The sequence below is a fragment of the Rana temporaria genome, chromosome 10 (assembly GCF_905171775.1).
Source record: "Rana temporaria chromosome 10, aRanTem1.1, whole genome shotgun sequence".
Classification (NCBI taxonomy): Eukaryota; Metazoa; Chordata; class Amphibia; order Anura; family Ranidae; genus Rana; species Rana temporaria.
The window spans coordinates 134836280-134858817 of NC_053498.1; the positions used below are offsets into that span (position 1 = coordinate 134836280).

The window sequence follows — 22538 nt, forward strand, 5'->3', positions numbered from 1 at the left end:
TCCAGGCATGTGGGAAGATCCTGACCATATGGTCGTGATTCTTTCCGAGCCTGGACCGGCTCGTGATGTCAGCCGGCTTCAGCCCGCTGTCTGCTGAAAATGGCTCACAGGAGTGCTGAATGAACTGCACTCCTGTGATCCAAAGGAGAAGTACAGCCAAAAAAGCTTTGGCTGTACTTTTTTATTTTTTAAGCAATGAAGTTAATGGGAGTATCGTAACTTTTGCAGTTTAAGACAACACTGTAGCCAATCGGAGCACTGGGGCCACATAGTATAGTGTAACACTAGTTTGTGCCACCATGCTGAGTTTACATGACCAATGTTGGCCCATTGTAGCCTTTGCGTTGTGCAGGTTATTGTGGATAGATTAGTACTGTTTTTTTTTGTCTTTTGTTACAGTCAGAAGTTAGCTCGGCAAAGAAAAGTCCCATGCCAAAGGTCGAAGTAAGTTTGATATCCATTTGCAATTTGTACCATTTAGTGAGCTACCCTCTGTAACCTCATTTTCCTTTTCTTACCCAGAAAATGGAGAACCAGCTGTTCGGACCACATGACACAACCTATTCTCCATATCTACATGACCCGTACACTGGGGCAGGTGAGACCTCTGACCACATCTGCTGCCCACTACCTTCAACTGTAAAAATTGTTCTCAAACTAACGTGTTCTTCGTCTATTTTTAAACCCTAAAACTGTATCATTTGTTTCCCTAGCGGTACCATTAGCAGCCGGCAGTCTATTTAATGATGAGGAGCCAGGCCCTGCAAGACCGCTCAGCCCTGTTAAAGTACTGGCATGCGCCACTATCTCTATATTCAATGTAAGTATTGCTGGGGGGGGGGGATGGAGGTGAGGCCAATAACCAGCTTAAGGCCCGGCACTTTTGCACCGATAAAGCAGGAACTGACCAACCAAAAAAAGAAGCTGGCCACAGGCAGAAACAAAAACGGTACCAGGATGATGCCTGTAGCTGCAGGTATACCACTTGAAAGCTGCAATGTAAATATACCGATTGCGGTCTTCAAGTGGTTTATTTTATTTATTGAGATACAGCCTAATAATACAGATACAATGGGAAGAAAAAGTATGAATTAAAGGGGTTGTAAAGGAAACCATTTTATTTTCCCTAAATAGCTTCCTTTACCTTAGTGCAGTGCTCCTTCACTTACCTCATCCTTCCATTTTGCTTTTAAATGTCCTTATTTCTTCTGCAAAATCCTCACTTCCTGTTTTTCTGTCGGTAACTCCACACAGTAATGCGAGGCTTTCTCCCTGGTGTGGAGAAATCCTCTTGAGGTGGGAGGGGGTGAGCAGGAGTGTCAGGACACTTTCTACTTTGCAGATAGAGAAAGGAGCTGTGTGTTAGTGAGCGTCCTGACACTCCTGCTCGCCCCCTCCCCCCTCAAGAGGCTTTCTCCACACCAGGGAGGAAGCCTCGCATTTCTGTGTGGAGTTGGACAGAAGAACAGGAAGTGAGGATTTCTCAGAAGAAATAAGGACATTTAAAAGCAAATAGGAAGGATGAGGTAAGTGAAGGAGGACTGCACTAAGGTAAAGGAAGATATTTAGGGAAGAAAAATGTTTTCCTTTACAACCCCTTTAACTGGTTTTCTACAGTAATTTGCCATAAACTGTGATCTAAATCTCATTTTTATTACAATAATAATCGAACACAATGTGCTTGAGCTGATATTACAATTCTTTAATGTCTCGTGTCTTAAACATTCACAGTGCCGGAGGAAAAAGTAAATGAACCCTTGTAGTTAATAGTTGGCCGAACCTCCTTAGGCAGCAAGCACATTCTGTAGCTTTGGATCAGACCTGCACATGTTCAGGAGGAATTTTTGGCCATTTTTTATTTTTACAAAATTGCTTTACTTCAGACACACTTGTAGGATGTCTGGTGTGAACGGCTCTCTTGAGGTCATTCCACAGCATCTTTATGGAGTTGAGGTCTGGGTTCTGACTGGGCCACTCCATATAGCATGTTTTTCTTTTTTTTTTTTAAGCCAGTCTCATTGTGATTGTAACATAGATTTTTTTTTTTTTTAACATTAGAAATGCACTAATTCCTTCTGTTCTCCTCATTAGGATTCTGATGAAACTGAGAATGTAAGCAATATCTCAGTAGCGAAGAAAAAGGCCAGAAGTATAATGGAGTCTTTTGACAACCCGTTCCGTATGGTAAGTTATCTATGCATGAACATCTAAAGAAGACCAGTCACCTTTTTTAGAGTGGTTCTAAACACTAAAGGTGTGTGTTTTGTTAACTAGCATAAGTTCACTTTTTGGAAAAAATAAATGCAAATTTTTTTGCAGGTAAAAAATAAATAAAAATGAGCTTTTCTTTAAAAAATTAAATAAAAAAATGGAGCCTATAAAGCATTGCACCACACTATGCCATGCAGATCTGCCAGTGTATCTGATCCAATCTGACATTTAACTGAAAGCATGAATGAACTACCACAGTGCTGTGGTAGTTCAATGAAAACTACGACCTTGTTTCAATGCCCAGAGCTCTGTCAATCAGTGATGCGGGCGGAGCCCTGGTCGGCCATGTTTTTTTTTAAATTTTGACAACTAGCGGGGAGGGAGTTAGCTGTCACAGTGGGGATCGGGGATGTGCAGGGCCTGGTCCGTTCGTAACATGTTATGTTACACCCTGAATATGGGTGTAACCTCTAACATGTTGCAAAAGGTGAACTTATCCTTTTTGATGCATTCTCTGCATTAGGTTAAAAAAAACTTTGCACTGCATTTTAAACCCCCCCCTTACGCTGACCTGTCCTTTTAACAATACATCGCTGTGCCCGGCTGCAAGTTTTTTTCTCTCCCCCTCTTCTTGGTCTTGCAGGCTTTGGTGATATCAGTGGGAGTGATTGACTCCTGCTGCCGTCAATCATATCCAGTGATGGGGCCGAACCACACTGTGTGTCTATGGACACATAACCCAGCTGTAGAGCGAGCAAACATCTGTGCCCCCATACCAAGAGACTTGCTGGTTCAAAGAATGTCAGGCAAAATGGTTGGCTCTCACGCATGTTCACTTCATCAAATCTGGCCCTCTTAGAAAAAAGTTTGGACACCCCTGACCTAGAAGATGCCCTGGCCCTCCTTAATATCTATTCTCCAGGCCGGATGCCTGTTAGGTGATCTGGAGGAAGAAAGAATACCTGAATCACAAAAAAAACACTGCTGAGGATACTTTTGCTACGCTAAGAAAGCCTTTGCTCTTAGGTGGAAGGATCCGATCCCTCCATCTCTACAAAACTGGTTGAACATAGTAAACACAGCACTGCCTCTGTATAAAATGACTTGCGCAGCTAGAGGTTGCCCTAAGAAGTTTGAGAAAGTATGGGTGGGGTGGCTGAAATACACCTCAGGAGATGATGCAATGGGATAAGAGGTGGCAACGTGCAGTGAACTTGGAGGATCAGCAATATGATGTGGCCCGGGCCTCGAGAACCCTGACGTGGCTGACAATACCTTTTGAGAGTATGGGTTGTAATAGAAAAGGAATGCAACTGATACCGTTATGAGAGATTTATTTTATTGACAAGATGATACAAATGTAAGGCGTGACACATAACAAGAGCATATGTTGAAATATAATGGTTTGCTATTCAATTTACACCGTTTATGTATAATGACTGAGAAATGTACTGTACATTTTTTATTTTTGAAACTCTAAAATGTATCCTTTTAAAAAAAAGTTCAAAGCTTTTAGGTAAATGTTGATTTTATCTGAAACAAAAGTCATTTACTCTTGACTGAAATGTATTTCAAAGTAATTCTTTCATCTTTCAGTTCCTTCCGTCTGACATCCGAGGTGCCCATGCTTCTCAGGCCGCTAAGCTGGATCCGAACACAAAAATGTTTGAGGTGAACACGTTTAACAAGTTATGTTTTGCTCAGAAACACCCCAAATACCTGTGGAACAAATTAAAGCGGAGGTTCACCCTAAAATCAATTTTCACCCTAGCTTTCCCCCGGCGCATAAGGCACGTCACGAGTTGCCGAAAGAAGCCGAACTGCGAGACGGTGCCTGCGCACCGACGTTCGGCAACTCGTGACGTGCCTTATGCGCCGGGGGGGGGGAAGCTTTTGTCATCACGTCAATCACTTAGCCTGTGCATAGGAAAACCCACTACCGAGGAAGCCACTACCCGGAAGCCGGCGGGGAAAATAGCGATACAATGGTATGTACGGCCAAAAAAAGAAAAAAATCAGCGTACTGTCAATGTCGAGAGTGAGCACAATGTAATGTTAGTAAATTGTTTTTAAGGTGAACCTCTGCTTTAAGGCCCAAAATAAATGTATAACTTAGGTCATGGTTCTTTTATGGGGGTGTAGAGGGCTAAGACAAAGATGTGAGGTGTATGGCTAGCATAGAAATAAACTAGAATATGGCATGCAGTTTATTATGCATGTTGTAACATACATTTGGGGGACAACTTGAAATCTATAAAACCGGTATTCTAAAGTTGACACAGGACATTGTGATTACACATTTCCTAACACTGCTGAATGGTGTCTTCACTTTAATTTCCCTTCCTCCCTTAGATCAGCAACCGCTGGAAGCTTGTCAGTATAGCGCAACAAGAACGGGAAGCAAAGTCCAAGGAAGAGGCCAGACAGAAGAGGATGGCAGAAAAAGGTAGGAACTCCAGAGGGGCTACGGGTGCATGCAGGTGCAGTGGTTTGCGGCATTCAGGGGGAACATTATTAATAAAGGATTTGCAGTTTCCTTAATCTTGGTCTCATCTGTTTACAGCTGCCAGGAAGAAAGCCGAGCGAGAGTTTAAGAGCAATGCTGCCAATCAGACATCTGTGCGAGAGCAGGTAGCGGTAAGTAAATATAAAGGTACATTTCCAAATTATTTTCCTAAAAATGGATACCACATCTAAAAATCTTGGTACTTTTGTAAATGATTAACCGCTTCCGGACCCCCTCCGCCTGCAATGTACTGCGGACAGAAGGTCCATGCAGGCAAAGCGAGGTACTGCTACATCACCCCCTGCCGACACCTACTGTGATTGCACACTGCGGGAGTCTGTCAGCTAGTCCCAGCCAATAGAAGAAAATCAACGCTCCAGGTGGGTCAACTAAATGAAGGCAGAGGCGCTCTCTGGAGCTGGGCCCACGGTCTGTTCTCTCTCGCTCCCGGCTGCGTTCTCTTATCTGGCGCATGCCGTGGAGGCAGTGATAGAGACAGCACATTCATCTCTTCAGCGGGCTCTCCCCCCCACACCCGTCGGCGAAGCAGGCTGGTTTGCAGACAGCCCATCCATCGTACAGCATCAGCTGGCTTAGTGGGCTCCCTCCCTCCTTGGCGAAGCAGACTTGACAACAAGGGGGACACACACGCGGTTAGCGTGTAGGAGGTGCAGAGGAGACCACAGCAGGAGGAGATCTGACCCGGAACAGAGAGGCTCAGCTGGACGGAGCTAGCAGCTGGCAGGTTATAAAGCATATTGTAATAGACTGAAAATGCATGCAATGGAGAAAGTTCACAGACGCAGGAGGTGAGGGGGAGTTGTTGGGGGATGGTGGTGGAGAAAGACTGGATAGGGACTAAAAAGCAGTTTAAAACTTTTTTATTGAATATAGATCCCCGAGCATACCACTTGGCTTGAACTATTCAGCAACATGTGTCTCTACCTGCATATCCGATGGGATACCTGCTAGCAGCTGCATATACCTGCTTGTAACCCAGTCATGGACATTTGCATGCTGAATTAAGCCTGGTTATACCTTCTATTTTTTATTTTACATACTTTTCAAAGCTACCAGTGTGTGGGGCTGGCAAAGGAAGGGAAAAAGAGAGAAGAAAGAAAAAAAGGGTGCACACGTGCTCGGTTGGATGGAGCTCAGCAGCTGGCAGGTTGTAAAACACATTGAAACAGAGTGAAGATGTATGCAATGAGGTGAGGGGGAGCGGGTGAGGAATGCTGGTGGATAAAGGCTAAAAAGAAGCAGCCGAAAACTCCTTACTGTATACTCCCTGAGTGTGTATGCACCCTAGTCATGGACATTTGTATGCTGAGTTAAACACTGTGATTTCTTTCTTACACACTACTTAAGAGCCACCGGTGTGTGGGGTCTGCATAAGTTTTTTCTTCTTTCCCCCTTAAGAGAAGAGAGAGGAAGAGAGAAGGGGGAAATCCTTTGTTTCTCTTTCTTTTTTTTTTTTTATTTTTTTTTTTTTTGTGTATCTGCAGACTGGCAGGTCGGGGTACTGGTATACCTGTATATCTCTATAAACCATTGCAGATCTATATCAGGACAAAGAGACTGGTTGACTAATCTATAAAAAGGGACAGATTGATCCTTCATAGAGCTCCATGTCCCTGTTTTCACCTGCTGTGTCACTGCTTATTTTCTATGGAATAAACTGCACAAATATATGCCTATATGCCTATCAACTTGTCAAGTACATATATCGAAGTTGGGCCTGTGACTATAGGACTCACAAGTGAAAGCCTAAATCCAAAAATGAAACAACAGAATTAATTCTGCTAAATGGACTGACAGTATATGGGCATGTGAAGGTGATATAGGCGCATACCGCAGCGCTGCTTTCCTCCGCCCTTGCTTGTTTTGTTTGTTTTTTTGCTTTTGGTCCCTCCTCCCCCCCTTCGTGGATGAAGAGACGGGCTGACTCACCTATAAAAAACGAAATAGTCGGGTCTTTTAAAATATACACAAATATATAAACTGAAACGTGTATACATATTTGAATGCAGGTTGAAATAGGGGATATCAGCGGAATGTCCACACGTCGCCGGGCGGCTAAGCAACTATCTGGTGGTGGGAAGAGCCAGGTAAACGGGCTCAGAGCCTATCTAACGGCACCAAAGATGGATCAAGGCAGCATAATAAAGAGGACATTGGGGCATGAGGGCTTGAAGCAGGGCTCCCCAGATCCAAAAGGGGGAGTAAAAATGGCAGGACAGGACCCCCTAGTCCAGGGACGTGGAGGGGGTGGAGTAGGGAGAGGTAGTACAACACCTGGCCGAGGACAATCCCCGCTCAACTTTAAGCAAAGTAGTAGGACACCTGGAGCGAACTCTAGGGGTGCAGGAGAGGTCACCGGGCTTAGTGACCGGGGGGCAGTTTCCCCAGAATTAGAACTGATAGGGGAAAGTCTGAGCCCCACCAAACTTCAGGAAGAAGGCCGTAATAATGACATCACCACAGAAATAACTAAAGCGCAAACAGAGCTGAAATTGGATTGGGACTTAAGAGAACATATAAAGGCCCTACCAACAAAAAATGACATAATGCAACTTATAAATGCTGTAGAGTCTTCCTGTAAACAGGCGGTGGAGGAGATCAGAGAAGAAGTGGGAGCACTGGGGAACAGAGTGGAAGAGTGGGAGACGGACCAGGAAGATACCAGACAGGCGGTCGCGGATCTTCAAGAAACAACAAAAAAACATGAAGAAGTGTTGAACTCAATGCTGGATCAAATGGACAATTACGAAAATCGCGAGCGTAGGCAAAATATACGCATTAGGGGCCTACCGGAAATAGAGCAACGGAACGAACTTCACTTACTAGTTACTAGGCTATTTCGGTTAGTTCTGGGGACATCTGCACCCGAAATGATCGAAATAGATAGAGTGCATCGGGCGCTCTTCCCAGCTCCTCAAGGTACAGAAAGACCAAGGGACGTAATTTGCAAAATGCATCGATACCCGGTAAAGGAAGCAATCATGAGAGCAGCAAGAGAAAGAGTGGGAATTGAATTTGAGGGAGGCCAAATTGCTCTGTTCCCAGACATATCACGTAGAACACTCATGCAGCGAAGAACTATTAAGCCTTTGTTGGAAGCATTAAGAGCGGTTGATGTGAGACATCGTTGGGGGTACCCTTTCAAGGTCACAGCAACAAGAAATGGGAAGACGGCATCACTCCAAAACAAAGACGACCTACAACATTTTTTAGATGTATTGGAACTACCACAGGTGGACTTTCCAGACTGGAGATTAAAAAACCAGGGGTCAACCATGCAAAGACAAGGAAGGTGGCAGCAAGTGCCGGGTGGGGACAAATAGGGAAGGCAAAGGGAAATATTGGAAATGTATTCTGATGGGAGGGGGGAGGGGGGGGGTTGGTTTCTTGGTTCTAATATAGGTGCCAATCTGAGATTTTTTCCCCCTGTGTTTCCCCCGTTATCCTCTCCCCTCCCCCCACCTTTCCCCCTTCTTTTTTTTTTTTTTTTCTCTCCTTCCCGGGGAAATTGGTTGGATATCTCTGAGGTAAATATTTAAAACTTAAGTAAAATGTAAAGGTAAAATAAAATGTAGAAGGTCAATATAGTTAAAGGATAAAATGTATGGGATTAATAGAAGGGGAAGCTTGGGGAGTGGGAGGGGCCCACTATATGTCGGTGGGAGAATTCTTCCCCCGTTAGGTAGGTCCCGAGGTAAGGGACTTGGTTCTCCGTTAGGGAGTGGAGGGGGTGGGGAGTCTGGACGGGGTTGTAAGGTCTCGAACGGACAGAACATCCTCTTAGGGGGTTACCCATACGTAGATATGGTGGCTTATATGTTATTCGTGGGGTTAAGTGTATATTTTATTTTTTTCCCCTTTTTTTTTTTTTTTTTTGTTGTTTGGTGTTTTTATTTTTTTTTTTTGCTGTCTCTCTCGCCCGCCCGCCGCCGGTCCTGTTTCAGGGCCTGTCCGCTCTTATTTCCCTCGGCCTACCGTCCCCTTCCCTCTATTTGGGGGGCTGGGGCTGGTGGGAGGAGGGAATAGAGTTTAGGGGGTAAGGACTAAAAAGATGTCAGATAAAATGAAAATTATATCATATAATACAAGGGGTCTCTGTTCAGGTTGTAAGAGGGGGCGTCTCTGGCATGAACTGCGCCACCTTGGGGCGGAAATTGTTCTTCTACAGGAGACGCACTTCGTGGAAGGGTCGATCCCCCATATGCCCCTTTTCGTATACAATCAGTGGTTTCATGCTCCTTCGCCTATTTCTGGGGCAAGAGGGGTTACAATGGGAATACATAAACAATGCCCTTTGGTACCTACAGAAGTACAAAAGGACCCGGAAGGGCGATATCTTTTTGTGAAAGGAAAAATCCAGGGCCAGTGTTATACTATAGCAACGATTTATGCCCCAAATAGTCAAACGGTTAAGTTTTTAATTAAAACCCTAGATAGGTTGGAGAAATTCAGAGAAGGTCTGTTGATCTTGGGGGGAGACTTTAATATTACTATGGACCCGAGTTTAGATACCTCATCTGGGAAAACTTTTTTGTCACAGAAAGCGCTAAGATGTGTTAAAAAGCGTCTACGTTCCCTACATTTGGTTGACAGCTGGAGGGTATTACATGAGCGGGATAGAGATTATAGCTATTTCTCCAAGACACATAATATGTATTCAAGGATCGATATGTTAATGATCGACCAATATTATTTGAGTCTGGTGGACTTTGCGACTATTGAGTCGATCACCATATCGGATCATGCACCGATAAGTTTAGGGATAAGACCAGCTTTGGTTGGGAGTAGGGAAAGAACTTGGAGACTGAATGAAGCGATATTGGACGATAAGCAAAATGTAGAATCCTTAACTGGCAAGTTGACCTCATATTTTGAGATGAATACGTCAGAAGAGGTGTCGGACCAGGTGGTCTGGGAGGCCCATAAGGCGGTAATGAGAGGGGAGTTAATTTCAATGGGATCACGTATTAAAAGAGATAGACAGAAGGAACTGACAACTCTTTTGGAGGAGATACATAAAATAGAAATTAAACATAAGATCTATTTAAAGCCAGGAGATGCGCAAAATTTAGAGAAGCTTCGGGCGGATCTCAAACAGCTCCTGGATCGAAAAACTCAGAATAAAAATAGATATTTTGCCCATCGCTTTTATGAGCAGGGAAATAAGAGCGGGAGGTTAATGGCCAGACAACTAAAGAAACAACAGGAGGCGCGTCATGTACATACAATAAAGGTAGGGAGTAAACAGATAGTAGATTCTCAAGCGATAGCAGCTGAATTCCATCGGTTCTATACTTCGCTATACAATCTAGATCCAAGTCTGGGGGAGGTAGACGGGGGGGGGCAGGAGGAAGGGATTCGGGAATATTTAAAGGCCTCGGGACTACAAGCAATACCAACAGCAGCCCTGGAGGAAATGGAAAAACCCATCTCCATAGAGGAGCTAGAGAGAGTGATACTGGAGGCAGCGCAGGGCAAAAGTCCAGGACCAGATGGATTTACTAATATGTATTATAAAAAGTTCTCCTCTATAATCCTGACCCCCCTCTGTAGGTATCTCAACTCGGTGTCGATCTTGAGTCCATTATCGCCAGATGCTTTAACTGCTTATGTGACTGTTCTCCCGAAAGCGGGGAAGGATCCGCAGTGCTGCGCTAGTTACAGGCCCATCTCCCTCCTGAACTCCGATGTTAAGTTCCTATCTAAAATTCTAGCTTTGAGGCTACAGGATCACATTGTTAAGCTGATCCATCCGGACCAGACAGGATTTATGAAAGGCCGAGAGGCCAGAGATAATACAATAAGAGCCCTCCATGTGTTACACTGGATACATAAAGGCCCAAATCAAACCCCGGCAGTTGTGATCTCAATGGACGCTGAAAAGGCCTTTGATAGGGTGGGATGGGGATTTATGGTCGGAGTTCTGAGGGAGATGGGCCTGAGGGAAAGAATGATGGGATGGGTGATGGCATTGTATGCAGAACCCAGAGCAAGGGTTAAAGTCAACGGGGGACTATCAGATTACTTTGAAATAAAAAACGGGACTAGGCAGGGGTGCCCACTGTCCCCACTACTATTCGCTATGGTATTGGAACCGTTTTTGTGTATGATTAGAGGGAATAGGGGGATCAAAGGGATAGTTATAGGATCGATGGAACACAAGATATCCGCATATGCGGATGACTTGTTGTTATATCTTTCCTCACCTCAAGAGTCTCTGACGGAATTGATGAGAGAGAGAGACAGGTTTGGCTGCATTTCCAACTTTAAAATAAATATAGAGAAATCGATGCTGATGCCGAATCAACTGCCTGCGGGGATGAAGAAAAAGCTGCAAAGATCCTTCCCCTTTGTATGGCGTTCAGACTCTATATTTTACCTGGGAACACATATAGCCCCAGATGTTAAACGTTTATATGAGTTGAATTATATACCCCTGCTCTCGTCAATACTAAGAGATTTACAGAGATGGAGAAGTTATACACTGACCTGGTTTGGGAGAGTAAGTGCTCTTAAAATGAGTATAATTCCAAGGCTTATCTATGTCCTGTATGCCATCCCTATAGCTCTCCCACAAATATTTTTTAAACAAATAAAGAAAGCTTTTAGGACTTTTGTCTGGGGGGATAAACATCCCAGGCTGGCATATGATATTTTGAAAAGATCAAAGAAGGAAGGAGGAGTAGGACTCCCAGATATGGTACTTTACTATAGAGCCATGGCCCTGGTTCGTATTATGAACTGGAGACATGACTCAAAAGGTAAAATATGGGTTTCCCTGGAGAAAACACTGGCAGGAAGGGATCTGGCGGGAGCACCCTGGATCCCGACCGTATTTAGGGGGCTATCGGAATATGTGTCACCATTAACTACAACAACGTTATCTATCTGGGATAGAATGAATAAGTCGGGAAAGTTTGCCCCTCCAATATCGCCTATTACTCCTTTGGAGGGATTTCCATGGTTCCCTCCTGGGGAAGAGAAGGGTAGTTTTGAGGGGTGGGGAGGAAATTGTTCAGAGGTGGCCCCATTGGGGGAACTGCTTCCCTTAAGGGAGTTGGTACAAAAGCAGGGGGAGGTATCAATGAGGGAATGGAAATACCGGCAGTTGACAGACCTGTTTAATAAATGGAAACACCAAATTAGATCAGTAAATACCATGACTACTTTTGAGGAGTGGTGTGTTAACCGCTTGGAACCAGGCCATATGTTATCTCGGATGCACAGAATGGTCCAGAGTGCCCAAGATAAGACAATCCCATATTACATGCGTGAATGGGAAAGGGAGTTGGGCCTTAAATTTACAGCGGAACAATCAAATAGGTTGATGGAAATAACACACCGGTCCTCAATAAGTTCATATATACAGGAGATGTCGTATAAGTTTCTGACTAGATGGTACCATACGCCGACCCGTTTGGCTCAGATCTACCCATTAATGAATGCCAACTGCTGGAGGGGGTGCAATCAAAGAGGGTCATTTCTTCATATATGGTGGCAGTGTCCCAGGATCAGGAGATTTTGGGAGGAGATATCCCCGTGGATAAAGAAACTGACATTAAGACCTATTGAGCAATCCCCATTGCATTTCCTGTTTCATGGAATGCCAGCATCCATGAAGTTCTACAAAAGAAGTGTTACACCACACCTATTAAATGCAGCGAAGGCACTGATACCTAGACACTGGAAACAACCTACAGTCCCCAATATAGTGGAATGGAAAATCGAGGTAGAGAGGATAATGGAGGCAGAGAGATGGGTACACATGGTCAAGGACCAACAGGACAAATTTAAGGATATATGGGCAGGGTGGATATATTACTCTCCTGAAGTAGGGAAGGATTAGTTTGGGGCGGAGAGGCTAGGAGGCGGGTGGGGGGGAGAGGTGAGACGGCGAAAAATCTTTTTTCCCCCTTTTTTTTTTTTTTTTTTTTTTACGTCTTTTATTTTATTTATTTTTTATTTTTGTCTCCCTACCCTGCGGGCGCCGGAGGGGGAGGAGGGGGGAGGCGCGCCCCCCCCCCCCTCCTATTTTCTCACTTTTTTTTTTTTTTTTTCCCCCCTCTTTTTCACAGCACTAATTTGGATCACTAAAGAGGAGGAAATAATTAATCAATTAAGTCAATATAGGAGGACAAGTATAGAGGCTCCCCTTAAGGGACTTTATTTGGGAGTCATAAGAATGGGAACGGGGGTTTTAAAGGAAGGTTATAGTCACAAAAGAAAGATCACTAATAAGGGAATGGAGAAGAACACACTCAATATTGTTTTTTTTTTAAATTCATTTATTTATGTATTTATTTTTTTTCCACTCCTCTTTTTTGAGGTGGTTATGAAACTTCTCCCCTTCGCATGGTAGGGGGGGGGGAGATAAGGTGAGGGGGAGTTAAAGAGGCACGAAATAAAGAAAACATTTTTTAATTATTTTTTTTTTTTTTTTTTTTTTTTTTTTTTTCCACTAAAGTCACGAAATTAAGGACTATTAAGCCCTGCACAAAATCCTTTTGCTTTTTTATTTTTTATTATTAGGGTGGTATTGAGCTCCTCCTTTTTGTGCCGTAGGGAGGTCATAAGGTGATGGGGTCTAGGGGGTCACGTGGGAGGGGGGGGGTCTCGTCTCTCCTTTCTCCTCCTCCTCTTTCTCTCTCTCCCTGGCGTCCCTCCCGCCTCTTGTAGGTGGGGAGTGGGACGGGGGATTGGAGGAGAGGGAGGGGGAGGCCGATGGTGCCCATGGGGGGGATAATGTAATGTATGAAAGTATTTTTACTTAAATATGTACGGAGATGTCCTTTTTTTTTTTTTTTTTTTGGTTTTGTTATTGTTATTTGTTTATTGTATGTGATGTAATTTGGAAAATAAAGAAAATAAGTAATTATATAAAAAAAAAAAAAAAAAAATAAAAAAAATTTAAAAAAAAAAAAAACAAAAAAAATAAAAAAACTAAATGAAGGCAGACTGACTCAGGATACCGTGGGTGCTGGCAATGCACTAACCATGCATAGGATACGAAGAAAGGATTGGATGGCCGCACTCCAATGACCAAAAAGGTTGTCTTTTATTCAAACAAACAGCAAATACATCACTTCACAAGGTAACAGCAGAGGAACAGGGGAACAGCCGACGCATTTCGCACTGGACTAGTGCTTATTCATGGCCAATGATTCATGGTTGGGACTTACTGACCTGCTGTGTCCAATTACAGCCAAGAGCCCTGTGTTGACAATGATTTGTTTCTTATCTTTTAAAACCACCAAAACGAAGCTCTATTTGTGTGAAAAAATATTTAAGTTTTGTTTGGATACAGCGTTGCATGACTGCACAATCGCCAGTTAAAGTGCAGCACTAATTGGCAAAAAATGGCCTGTTCATGAAGGCGGTAAAACCTTCCAAAGCTGGTTAAAAGGCATACACCGGTTTATAGTACACAAGCGTTTAGAGAGCTCTAGGTGACTGGTCAACAGTGGTTGCCACTCTTGGGTGTTTCAGCCGGTGCAGTAAACTAACGTGTGACAAAGGGGAAAGTTGCCAACATGCAGTAAATTAATGTACAGTGCATCCGGAAAATATTCCCAGCGCTGCACTTTTTCCACATTTTGTTACCTTGCACCCTTATTCCAAAATTTGATTCAATTCATTATTTCCTCAAAACTCTACAAACCATACCCCATAGTGACATTTCTTTCATGTTGTCACAAAATAAATATATATATATATATATATATATATATATATATATATATATATATATATATATATATATATATATATATATATATATATATATATATAATTAAATACATTTTTACTGCATAAATAATAATAAACTAGAGCACCAACCACATATACAGCCTGGTAAGCTGTAATGTATTTATTAATATAATATTTTTATTTATTTTTTTGTTCTTGGATTTAAATGCCTTTTTTCTTTTTTTTTCTTTTTCCACAGCAGGAGGATGCAAGCAGAAAGCGTGAGAGAATAGTCAGCGAGCCAGGAGCTGAAACCAAGAAATCAGACAAGAAGAGGTTAAAACACGTGGAGAAGACACAGGAGGAGGGCGAAGGGGAGGAAGAGGCTGTGGCCCAGGTTCCCTTCACTCCCTTCGACTACAGCAAGTCGGATTTCAAGGTGTTTGCAGGTAAGTTGCACTCTGTGTATGTCATTCATAGGTAGGCATTACTCCTGTGATGCATCTCTCTCTTCCTCTCGGAGCTTGACCCTTGAAATATTTTATTTGCCATACAGGTAGCAGCCGCGTGGAAGGTCGGTCTGAGTTTGACCCAAATAAACAAGCACAGTCAGGAAAAGTAAGTACTATTAAATGATGATCTTAAATGTTTTTTTCTGTATGTCAGCATTGGGATTTGCTTTATGTTTTGTATACATGTTAAAGGGACAGGGCCATATTAAGAGGTTGAAAGGTCAAGGTGCCACTCTACCCTTTGTGTGGAGGATATTTTTCAACATGAAGGATTTTCTAGTATTTTGGGGTTTCACTATTCTGAGTTGGTGCTGTTTTCCTAAGATTTGGGGGCCCAGAGAGAAGTATTTGGAGGAAGGTCCTGCTGATAAACATCCAGACGCTGAATATCCATCTGTACGTGGCGGCCCGTCCATACAGGGCACAGGGGCGCCACCCCCCTAATTCAAGCGTACGGCCCCCAATCCACATGCAGAGCGCGGGATGCATGGATTTCAATGGGTTTTTTGTTTTTAAATTGGCTATGATCTAACCTGAAAAGAAATGCTGGGGGGTGGAGGGGTCTTTAAAACAAAAATATCCATTCTAAGCTAGTGACATCCTTTCATTTTAATGAGATGAACAGGAAAGCACTCGCTATGTACACCTAAATGGGATCTGATGGCCGCATTGACATCTCCTGTCCCCTCCGTTCCTTACAGCAGAAGAATACTTCAGGCAAGAAACGAAATAAATCGGTGGGAAACAAAAGTATGTCCTTTATGGCAGAGAAATCCAGTCGGTAAGTGGCATCTCCTTCTTCATATTGTAATAAAGGGTAGGTAAGGTTTAATAGAAGCACTCCTTAGCAGGTTGGGGTGTTATTCAAAATGAATCTCAACGTGGAGAGATGTAAATGGGCCCTGAACCACGTCAATTCCCGACACTTTCTACCCCCCCCCCCCCCCCCCCTTTCAGCGTTGTCACACTTTGCATGACAATTGCGCGATCATACAACACTGCATTCAAAATGTTCAAAAAAAAAAAAATTCACATAAATAGACCTTTTTATTTTTTGGTGGTAATTGATCATCACTGGGATTTTATTTTGCAGTATAGCTTCATATATATAACTGGTGTTTAGGGACAATGACTGGCAGTATCTTTTTTTATTTTATTTTTTATTCATTTATTTTATTAATCAGTGCCACCAGTCGCTGCCCATCAGTGCCCCATCTGTGTCACTCCGTAGTGCCCATAAGTTCAGCTTCATCATTGGCCATCGGTGAAGGAGAAAAATTACCCGTTTGCAAAATTTTATAACCAAATTTGGAAAAAAAATTATGTGGTGTTTTTTGAAAAAAAAATAAAAATGTTTGGTCTTAATTTTTTATTTTTTTTTGCTTTAAAGAAAAAAAAGCCCAGTAATAATTACCACTAAAAAGCTTTTTGGGTGAAAAATTATAAAAATGTGATTTGGGTTCTATGTTGCATGACCGCGCACTTGTCAAAGTGCGACAGCGCTGAAAGCTGAAAATTTGTCCTAGTCAGGAAGGGGGGTATAATTGCCCGGTAAGCAAGTGGTCAATAACAATCCCAAATAGTCTGCAAAATGCAACAAGTGTCCAAAAAAGTGTCAATCATCCACTGAAGATCTACTCACAGGTGATAATACACTCTACATAAAAGTATGTTCTCAAGTGCTAATACACTCTATAAATTGGCAAGTGTTTCCATGCAAAAAAGGTGCCTCCGGTGCAGTCCTTCATTAATGCGCTCTCACTGGAATGTCATTGGTAAATGGAATGTCATTGGAACAACCCTTTGAGGAGTCCAGCAACCTTCCAACGGTTAATGTCATAACATTTTCAGTATCTCTTCTGCAGAGGCAATAATTCCTCACATCAAACCTGGTCAATAGGGTGCTCACCACACAGACCGAGGAGAAGTTCATAGTGTAGTCATTTATTGTAAAATAAGAGTACTAAAAAAAAACACATAAATGGCCATACTCCCAGAAATGGCCGCCGGTCCCAAGAACAGGATTGCGTCGGCATGTAAGCCTCCTCTACAACTTAAGGGTTGCATGCTACATAGACCACGGCACAGCATGTTCCCCAATTCTCAAATGATTTTATTATAAATGTAAACATCGGAGCATTAAAAATAATATATAATATATATATATATATATATATATATATATATATATATATATATATATATATATATATATATATATATATATATATATATATATATATATTTTTTTTTTTTTCCCTAAGGCTACATTCACATAGGTGACTATTCCATGCAAAGGACGGTCTTTACCTGCATAGAAGGCACAGGTGTTCTATGTAGGCAGCCTGTTTAGATCAATGATAGGTGGCTGGCTGCACAGATCTGCAAACACATCTCAAGTGTAAATCAATGCAGAACCGATGTAGCATCAGAAGGTAGGCTGCGTTCTGATCTGTGTATCAGTCCCACATGGATGTAACTATTGGGGGTATACTTGGAGATCTGTGCAACTGTCCGCCTGTCATTGATTTGGACAAATCGAGCACCTGTGCCTTCCATGCGGTTAGACAGCTTTTTGCATGGGTGTGTATGGTACAGTACGCTTATTAGAATGAGACCTAATGAAGAATTGAGCTGTTGGAAATTTATTCATATTTCTTTTACTTTCACTTTCAGGGGCTTCAAACACAGTTGGCCAAGGAGATGAAACTGCCGCCTATGGGTTGAACATGGAACTGTTGAATTCATTACTGCTTGGGTTTTGTTTTTGTTTTTTTAATAAACTTTTAATCAACTTAAGCACCTTCTGGCTTTATGTTCAGTTTGTTTTTGCTACGCCAAGGTCTCATGCACACTTGATATTCTAGAAATGCCAGTAGCTTTGCAGTGAGTTTTTTTTTCAGAGTTTTTAAGCCTTTTTTTTTTTTTTATGGGATCACAAATGTTAAACGCTGGTGAGCCGCATTTTTGAGCGTTTATCTGCGTTCTTTGACATTGGAGCGTTTTTACAGCTAAAAAAAAGTCCTCTCAGAACCCACTTGTTTTGGGTTTGTTTTACAGCCAAAAACGCCCCATCCAAAAACAGTTGATAGCGGCCTATGTGTGCATGGACACATCGGATAACATGCTGGGGAGTTTGACTGTAAAAAAAAAATGTCTGAAGCCAAAAACAGCAGCTGTAAAAATGTCCAAAAACGTCCAGTGTGTATGACGCCTTACCGCGTTTCCTCCAGTGAAACGCCAGCTATTTCCTCCTGTGTGTTTTTTTTTTTTTTTTTATCTTCTGTTGTTCTGCCCGTTCTTGTTGTTTTTCTCCTGTTTTTTGAAACTGTGATGTCCTATATAATATTTATTCTCCGAGACGAATGCTGGCCACCCACACCACAGTTTAAAATGGTTGTACACCCAAATTTGACCCTTTTTACCAACAGGTAAGCCTATAATAAGGCTAACCTGTTGGTAAAATGTATATATTATAAACCTGTACGGTTTTGGAGATATTCCCTTTGCATACAGCTGCTGACATCAGCGGCACATGCTCTTTGAATGCCCGGCTGAAGGTCCGTCAGCCGGTGTCAGACCGTTCCGGGAAGAAAACGCATGCGCGGGAGTGACGTCATCGCGGCTCTGGCCACTCACAGCGCCAGAGCCGCAAACCTGGACCAGGCTCTGATATGGGGGCTTCGTTCTCAGGTTTTTTTTTTTTCAATTTTGTGTGGGCTTACTACAGCTTTTAATTCCGCTTTAGAAACCTAGCAATAAATGGTCCAGAATTTTTTTTTTATTTTTTTATTCCCTTATTTGTTCCTTCTCAATACCAAACGGCCATTATGAATGGAACTAGAATAACATAACCAAGTGTTTGCTGGTGGGTAAAGAAGCAGGAACATGACTGTCAAGGGAGTCGGTAAAATGGCATCACACACAAATAACCATTGATCGTTTATTAGCAAGCTCCTTCAGGCTGTGTTTACATCATTTGGGTTGATGTACCATTAAGCTGCACAGATTTGTACCGATCTAATTATTACAGTGCATTCCTAAACTACTCCAACCCCCTTCACTTTTTTCAATGTTATGTTGCAGTTGTTTAAAGTGGTTGTACTGTAAAGTCACAATTTTTTTTTTTTTTTTTTTTTAATTTACCTTTTGTGTATTCTATGTATGTAGGTAAAAAAAACTTTCCATGAGCAGCAGCAGCCCCCCCCCCCCGCCCCATCAATACTTGCCTGAGCCCCATCTTGATCCAGCGATGTGCGTAAGAGCCTCGGCTCTCCAGGTACTCTCCTTTCTCATTGGCTGTCAATCACAGCCAGTGAGCCAATAAGAGGAGAAGGGGCAGGGTCGAGCCACTGCTTTGTGTGAATGGACAAGCAGACCAGTGACTCTGGAACGAGCCTGCTTAAGTGCCCCATTGCAAGCTGCTTGTTCTGGAAGCGGGAGGGAGAGACCGGGTGATGCAAGAAGAAGAGGAGGATTCAGACTGCTCTGTGCAAAACAACTGCAGTGAGCTGGTGAATATAACGAATCAAGAGACAAAAAAAGGGGGGGGGCACTCACATTAGCCACATCTGTAAATTAAGTAGACAAAAAAGGGAACAGTTGCTCAAAAAAAGCAAATGATGGTCGGACTTTGAAGGCAAGGCGGAAGTATATAAAAAAGTATAAAGTTATTACAAAAATATATATTTAACAAACAACAATGGAGATAATAAAGAAAACATATAAATTGATTAATAAATATGGCCAATATCCTCTGTACACCGTCTATGCGTTTCGCCGTTGGGCTTCCTCATGACGAGCAGATGAGATTTAACAATGTAAAGATATATTTCATAATCTATAGCACCATAGTGGATATAGCCATGGAGGTTAATTTGATGGACTGGATCTTTTGTATACAACTCTGCCAACTCTGTGATCTGCCATGGCTGAACTTTTCTTCTTCCACTCAATTTTATTTATCAAATCTGGTGATCCTGCTAGGATGTCCACTGGTTTCCCTGTCTAACCAGAGGACGGTCTTCTGTCCACTCAGCCTTCAGCATACGGTATTGGCTGTTCCATTGAGTGAGCTTCTGTTTATAGCAAAACCAAATCTTAAAGTGGTTGTAAACCTCAGACATGAAAAGGGAACAAAGTGTATTTCTCTATAGCCGTGGTCATCAACCCTGTCCTCAGGGCCCACTAACAGGCCAGGTTTGCAAGATAACTAAAATACATCACAGGTGATATCATTTGCTTCTCAGTGATTGCAGCATTCTAGTCTGCAATCTCCCCAAGGTAATACATACAATCTGGCCTGTTAATGGGTCCTGAGGACAGGGTTTATGACCACTGCTCTATAGTGTGTACTTGTCTCATCTAGGAGCACTAAGTGTCATTGCTGTCTGCTTTGTTCCTCTGCTATCCGTATGAATCGCTTCTGACAGGTTTTTCTGACACCAAGAGAAAAATGGTGACAGGGCGGGGAGCTTCAGCATACAGTTTACGGTTAACAGCCTCAGCTCTGTGTGCTATGTATCAGCTGAGTATCTTTATCTCTCCACCCTTTTTTTTTTTAATGCACCTCCAGACAAGTTTTATAAATTCTGGACTGGATGTAGAGAAGACTGAAGATAAACGGCTACAACTTATGTAGGAAGATTTGTTTCATCTCTGTATCACCTGAGGCCACTCACTTCCTCTGGATTAACTGGATTTTTGCCTTCCTCTAGCCAGGTCATGTAATCTGTCTCACCCACAATGGCCACCCTCCAGCAGGACTTATTTTAGGGAGTAGTTTGACCTCTAGTGTCTGTCAGAGAATATTCATCATGTGTCATATGGAGAAAACTAGGACTTTGTCCTACCAAAAATGGCCACCCCCCAGCAAGACTTTTTTCAGGCAGTATTTTTTAGCTCTAGTGTCTACCAGAGTGTATCCATCATGTGCTTCATCAGGGCTCTCCAACCTTTGTAAAGTAAAAGGCCAGTTTACTGTCCTTCGGATTTAAAGGGGCGGCTGGGCTCTGGCCAGTAGAAGTAGAAAATTCCCCAGCATTAGTGGGCGTGAACAGTTGCTCAGCCTTTGCGGTCAGTAGGAGTGAAAAAAAAAGTGCATGTGGTTAGTAGGAGGAGGGATAATGCCCCATTTTTGGGAGAAATAGTGCCAGTGTCAGTAGAAGAAATGGTGTCAGTAGAAGAAATAGTGCTCCATCCTCATGGGATCTGTACATGTGAAAGGGCCCTTAATCTGACACTTGGGCTCTATTCCCCCACACACTGATTTGGGGGCACTGTTTCTTACTGGCAACAGCAGTGGGGCATAACTTCTGACACCAATGATGGGGCCATAGGCGTGCACAGGGGGTATGCCTGGGTACACCCTAATCGCCCAGTGTGCCAGGGCCAATGATAAGGCAGTATAGCCTACCCTCCTGTAGAGGGCCTATGCCCTATTAGTTTAAAAGAGGGGCCCAGGCACCTGCTGGGCAGGAATATCAGCCATACTGCCTTATTGCAGATATTGATCCCCCCCCCCCCCCCAATTGCCGTGCTACCAGCTTCCCCTCCTCTCTCCGGCTGCACTGTGGGAGATTAGTGCTATCATCTGCACCTTTAACCTGTCCTTAGTCCCCTTTTCAGTTTTAAATGTAAGACATCAGGAGTCTGTTTAGAACCCTGATATTTCACCAAAGCCTCCCAAAAAGGCAGTTAGAAAATGTAAAAAATAAATAATCTAAAATGAGGGGGGGGGGAGGACTTGTTCACATGTGCTTTGCACTTGTTGCTGCCTAGCTACTGCCTGTTTTGGGGTGCACACACATATGGGGGGGGGGTCACCGTCCGTTCCCACTGACAGCGATGACGGGGGTCACCGTCCGTTCCCACTGACAGCGATGACGGGGGTCACCGTCCGTTCCCACTGACAGCGATGACGGGGGTCACCGTCCGGTACTATGCAACTAAATATCACACCTGAGGATTCGTTTACTCTCACTGATGCCAGGCATTGGATATTTTCCACTCCCATTTGCCACTTTCCAGCCCCCTTTAAAGTCTGAGGGACAATAAACTGGCCCTTTGGGAAGTTTGGAGACCCCTGGGTTATATGGAGATAACCAGGACTTTGTCTTACCCAAAATGGTCCCAGTAGGACTTCTTTCACGCAGTAGTTTGACCTCTAATGCTTGCTATGCTGGGAATGCTAGGGTTTTGTCCTACCCAAAATGGCCGCCAGGCGGAGCCTAGGTGTTGATTGCCTGTCACAGGAAAGGGATTCTTACTTTCTTAGTGAGGAATCGGATCAGATTGTGAAGGATGACAGTGACATGTGGTGACGGGGCGGACCGAGGAATGGCGTATATATATTATATACAGAGCTGAATATTACGTCTCACAATTCTGTTTGGCCCAGTACAGTGATTACGAAACCGGTGCTGGCAAATCTCTTTGAAGGGCGGATTAGCAGCAGTTATTACTGCACGGCTCTCAGGCTGCCCCCCCCCTTTTTTTTTGTCTGCCCTTATTAAAAATGGCGGCCGCAGTACCAGAGAGCCTGCGGCTCCCCACGTGGCGAGGCACCCTACGCTGCTAGACGTCCGGCCCCGCCCCTCCCG

General features: G+C 43.2%; 1 protein-coding gene across 1 annotated transcript in view; it reads left to right on the plus strand.

Moving 5' to 3' along the window:
• Window positions 1-17739, plus strand: part of EXOSC10 (exosome component 10) — a gene marked incomplete at its 5' end in the record, with an annotated part of 37173 nt that extends 19434 nt beyond the window's left edge. Inside the window, 11 exon segments of the mRNA XM_040326340.1 lie at window positions 400-444; window positions 523-598; window positions 714-820; window positions 2092-2184; window positions 3808-3882; window positions 4564-4657; window positions 4775-4848; window positions 14685-14874; window positions 14982-15043; window positions 15639-15718; window positions 17614-17739. Of these exon segments, the coding sequence (XP_040182274.1) occupies window positions 400-444; window positions 523-598; window positions 714-820; window positions 2092-2184; window positions 3808-3882; window positions 4564-4657; window positions 4775-4848; window positions 14685-14874; window positions 14982-15043; window positions 15639-15718; window positions 17614-17644 (927 nt within the window).
• Between the last annotated feature and the right edge of the window lie 4799 nt (window positions 17740-22538).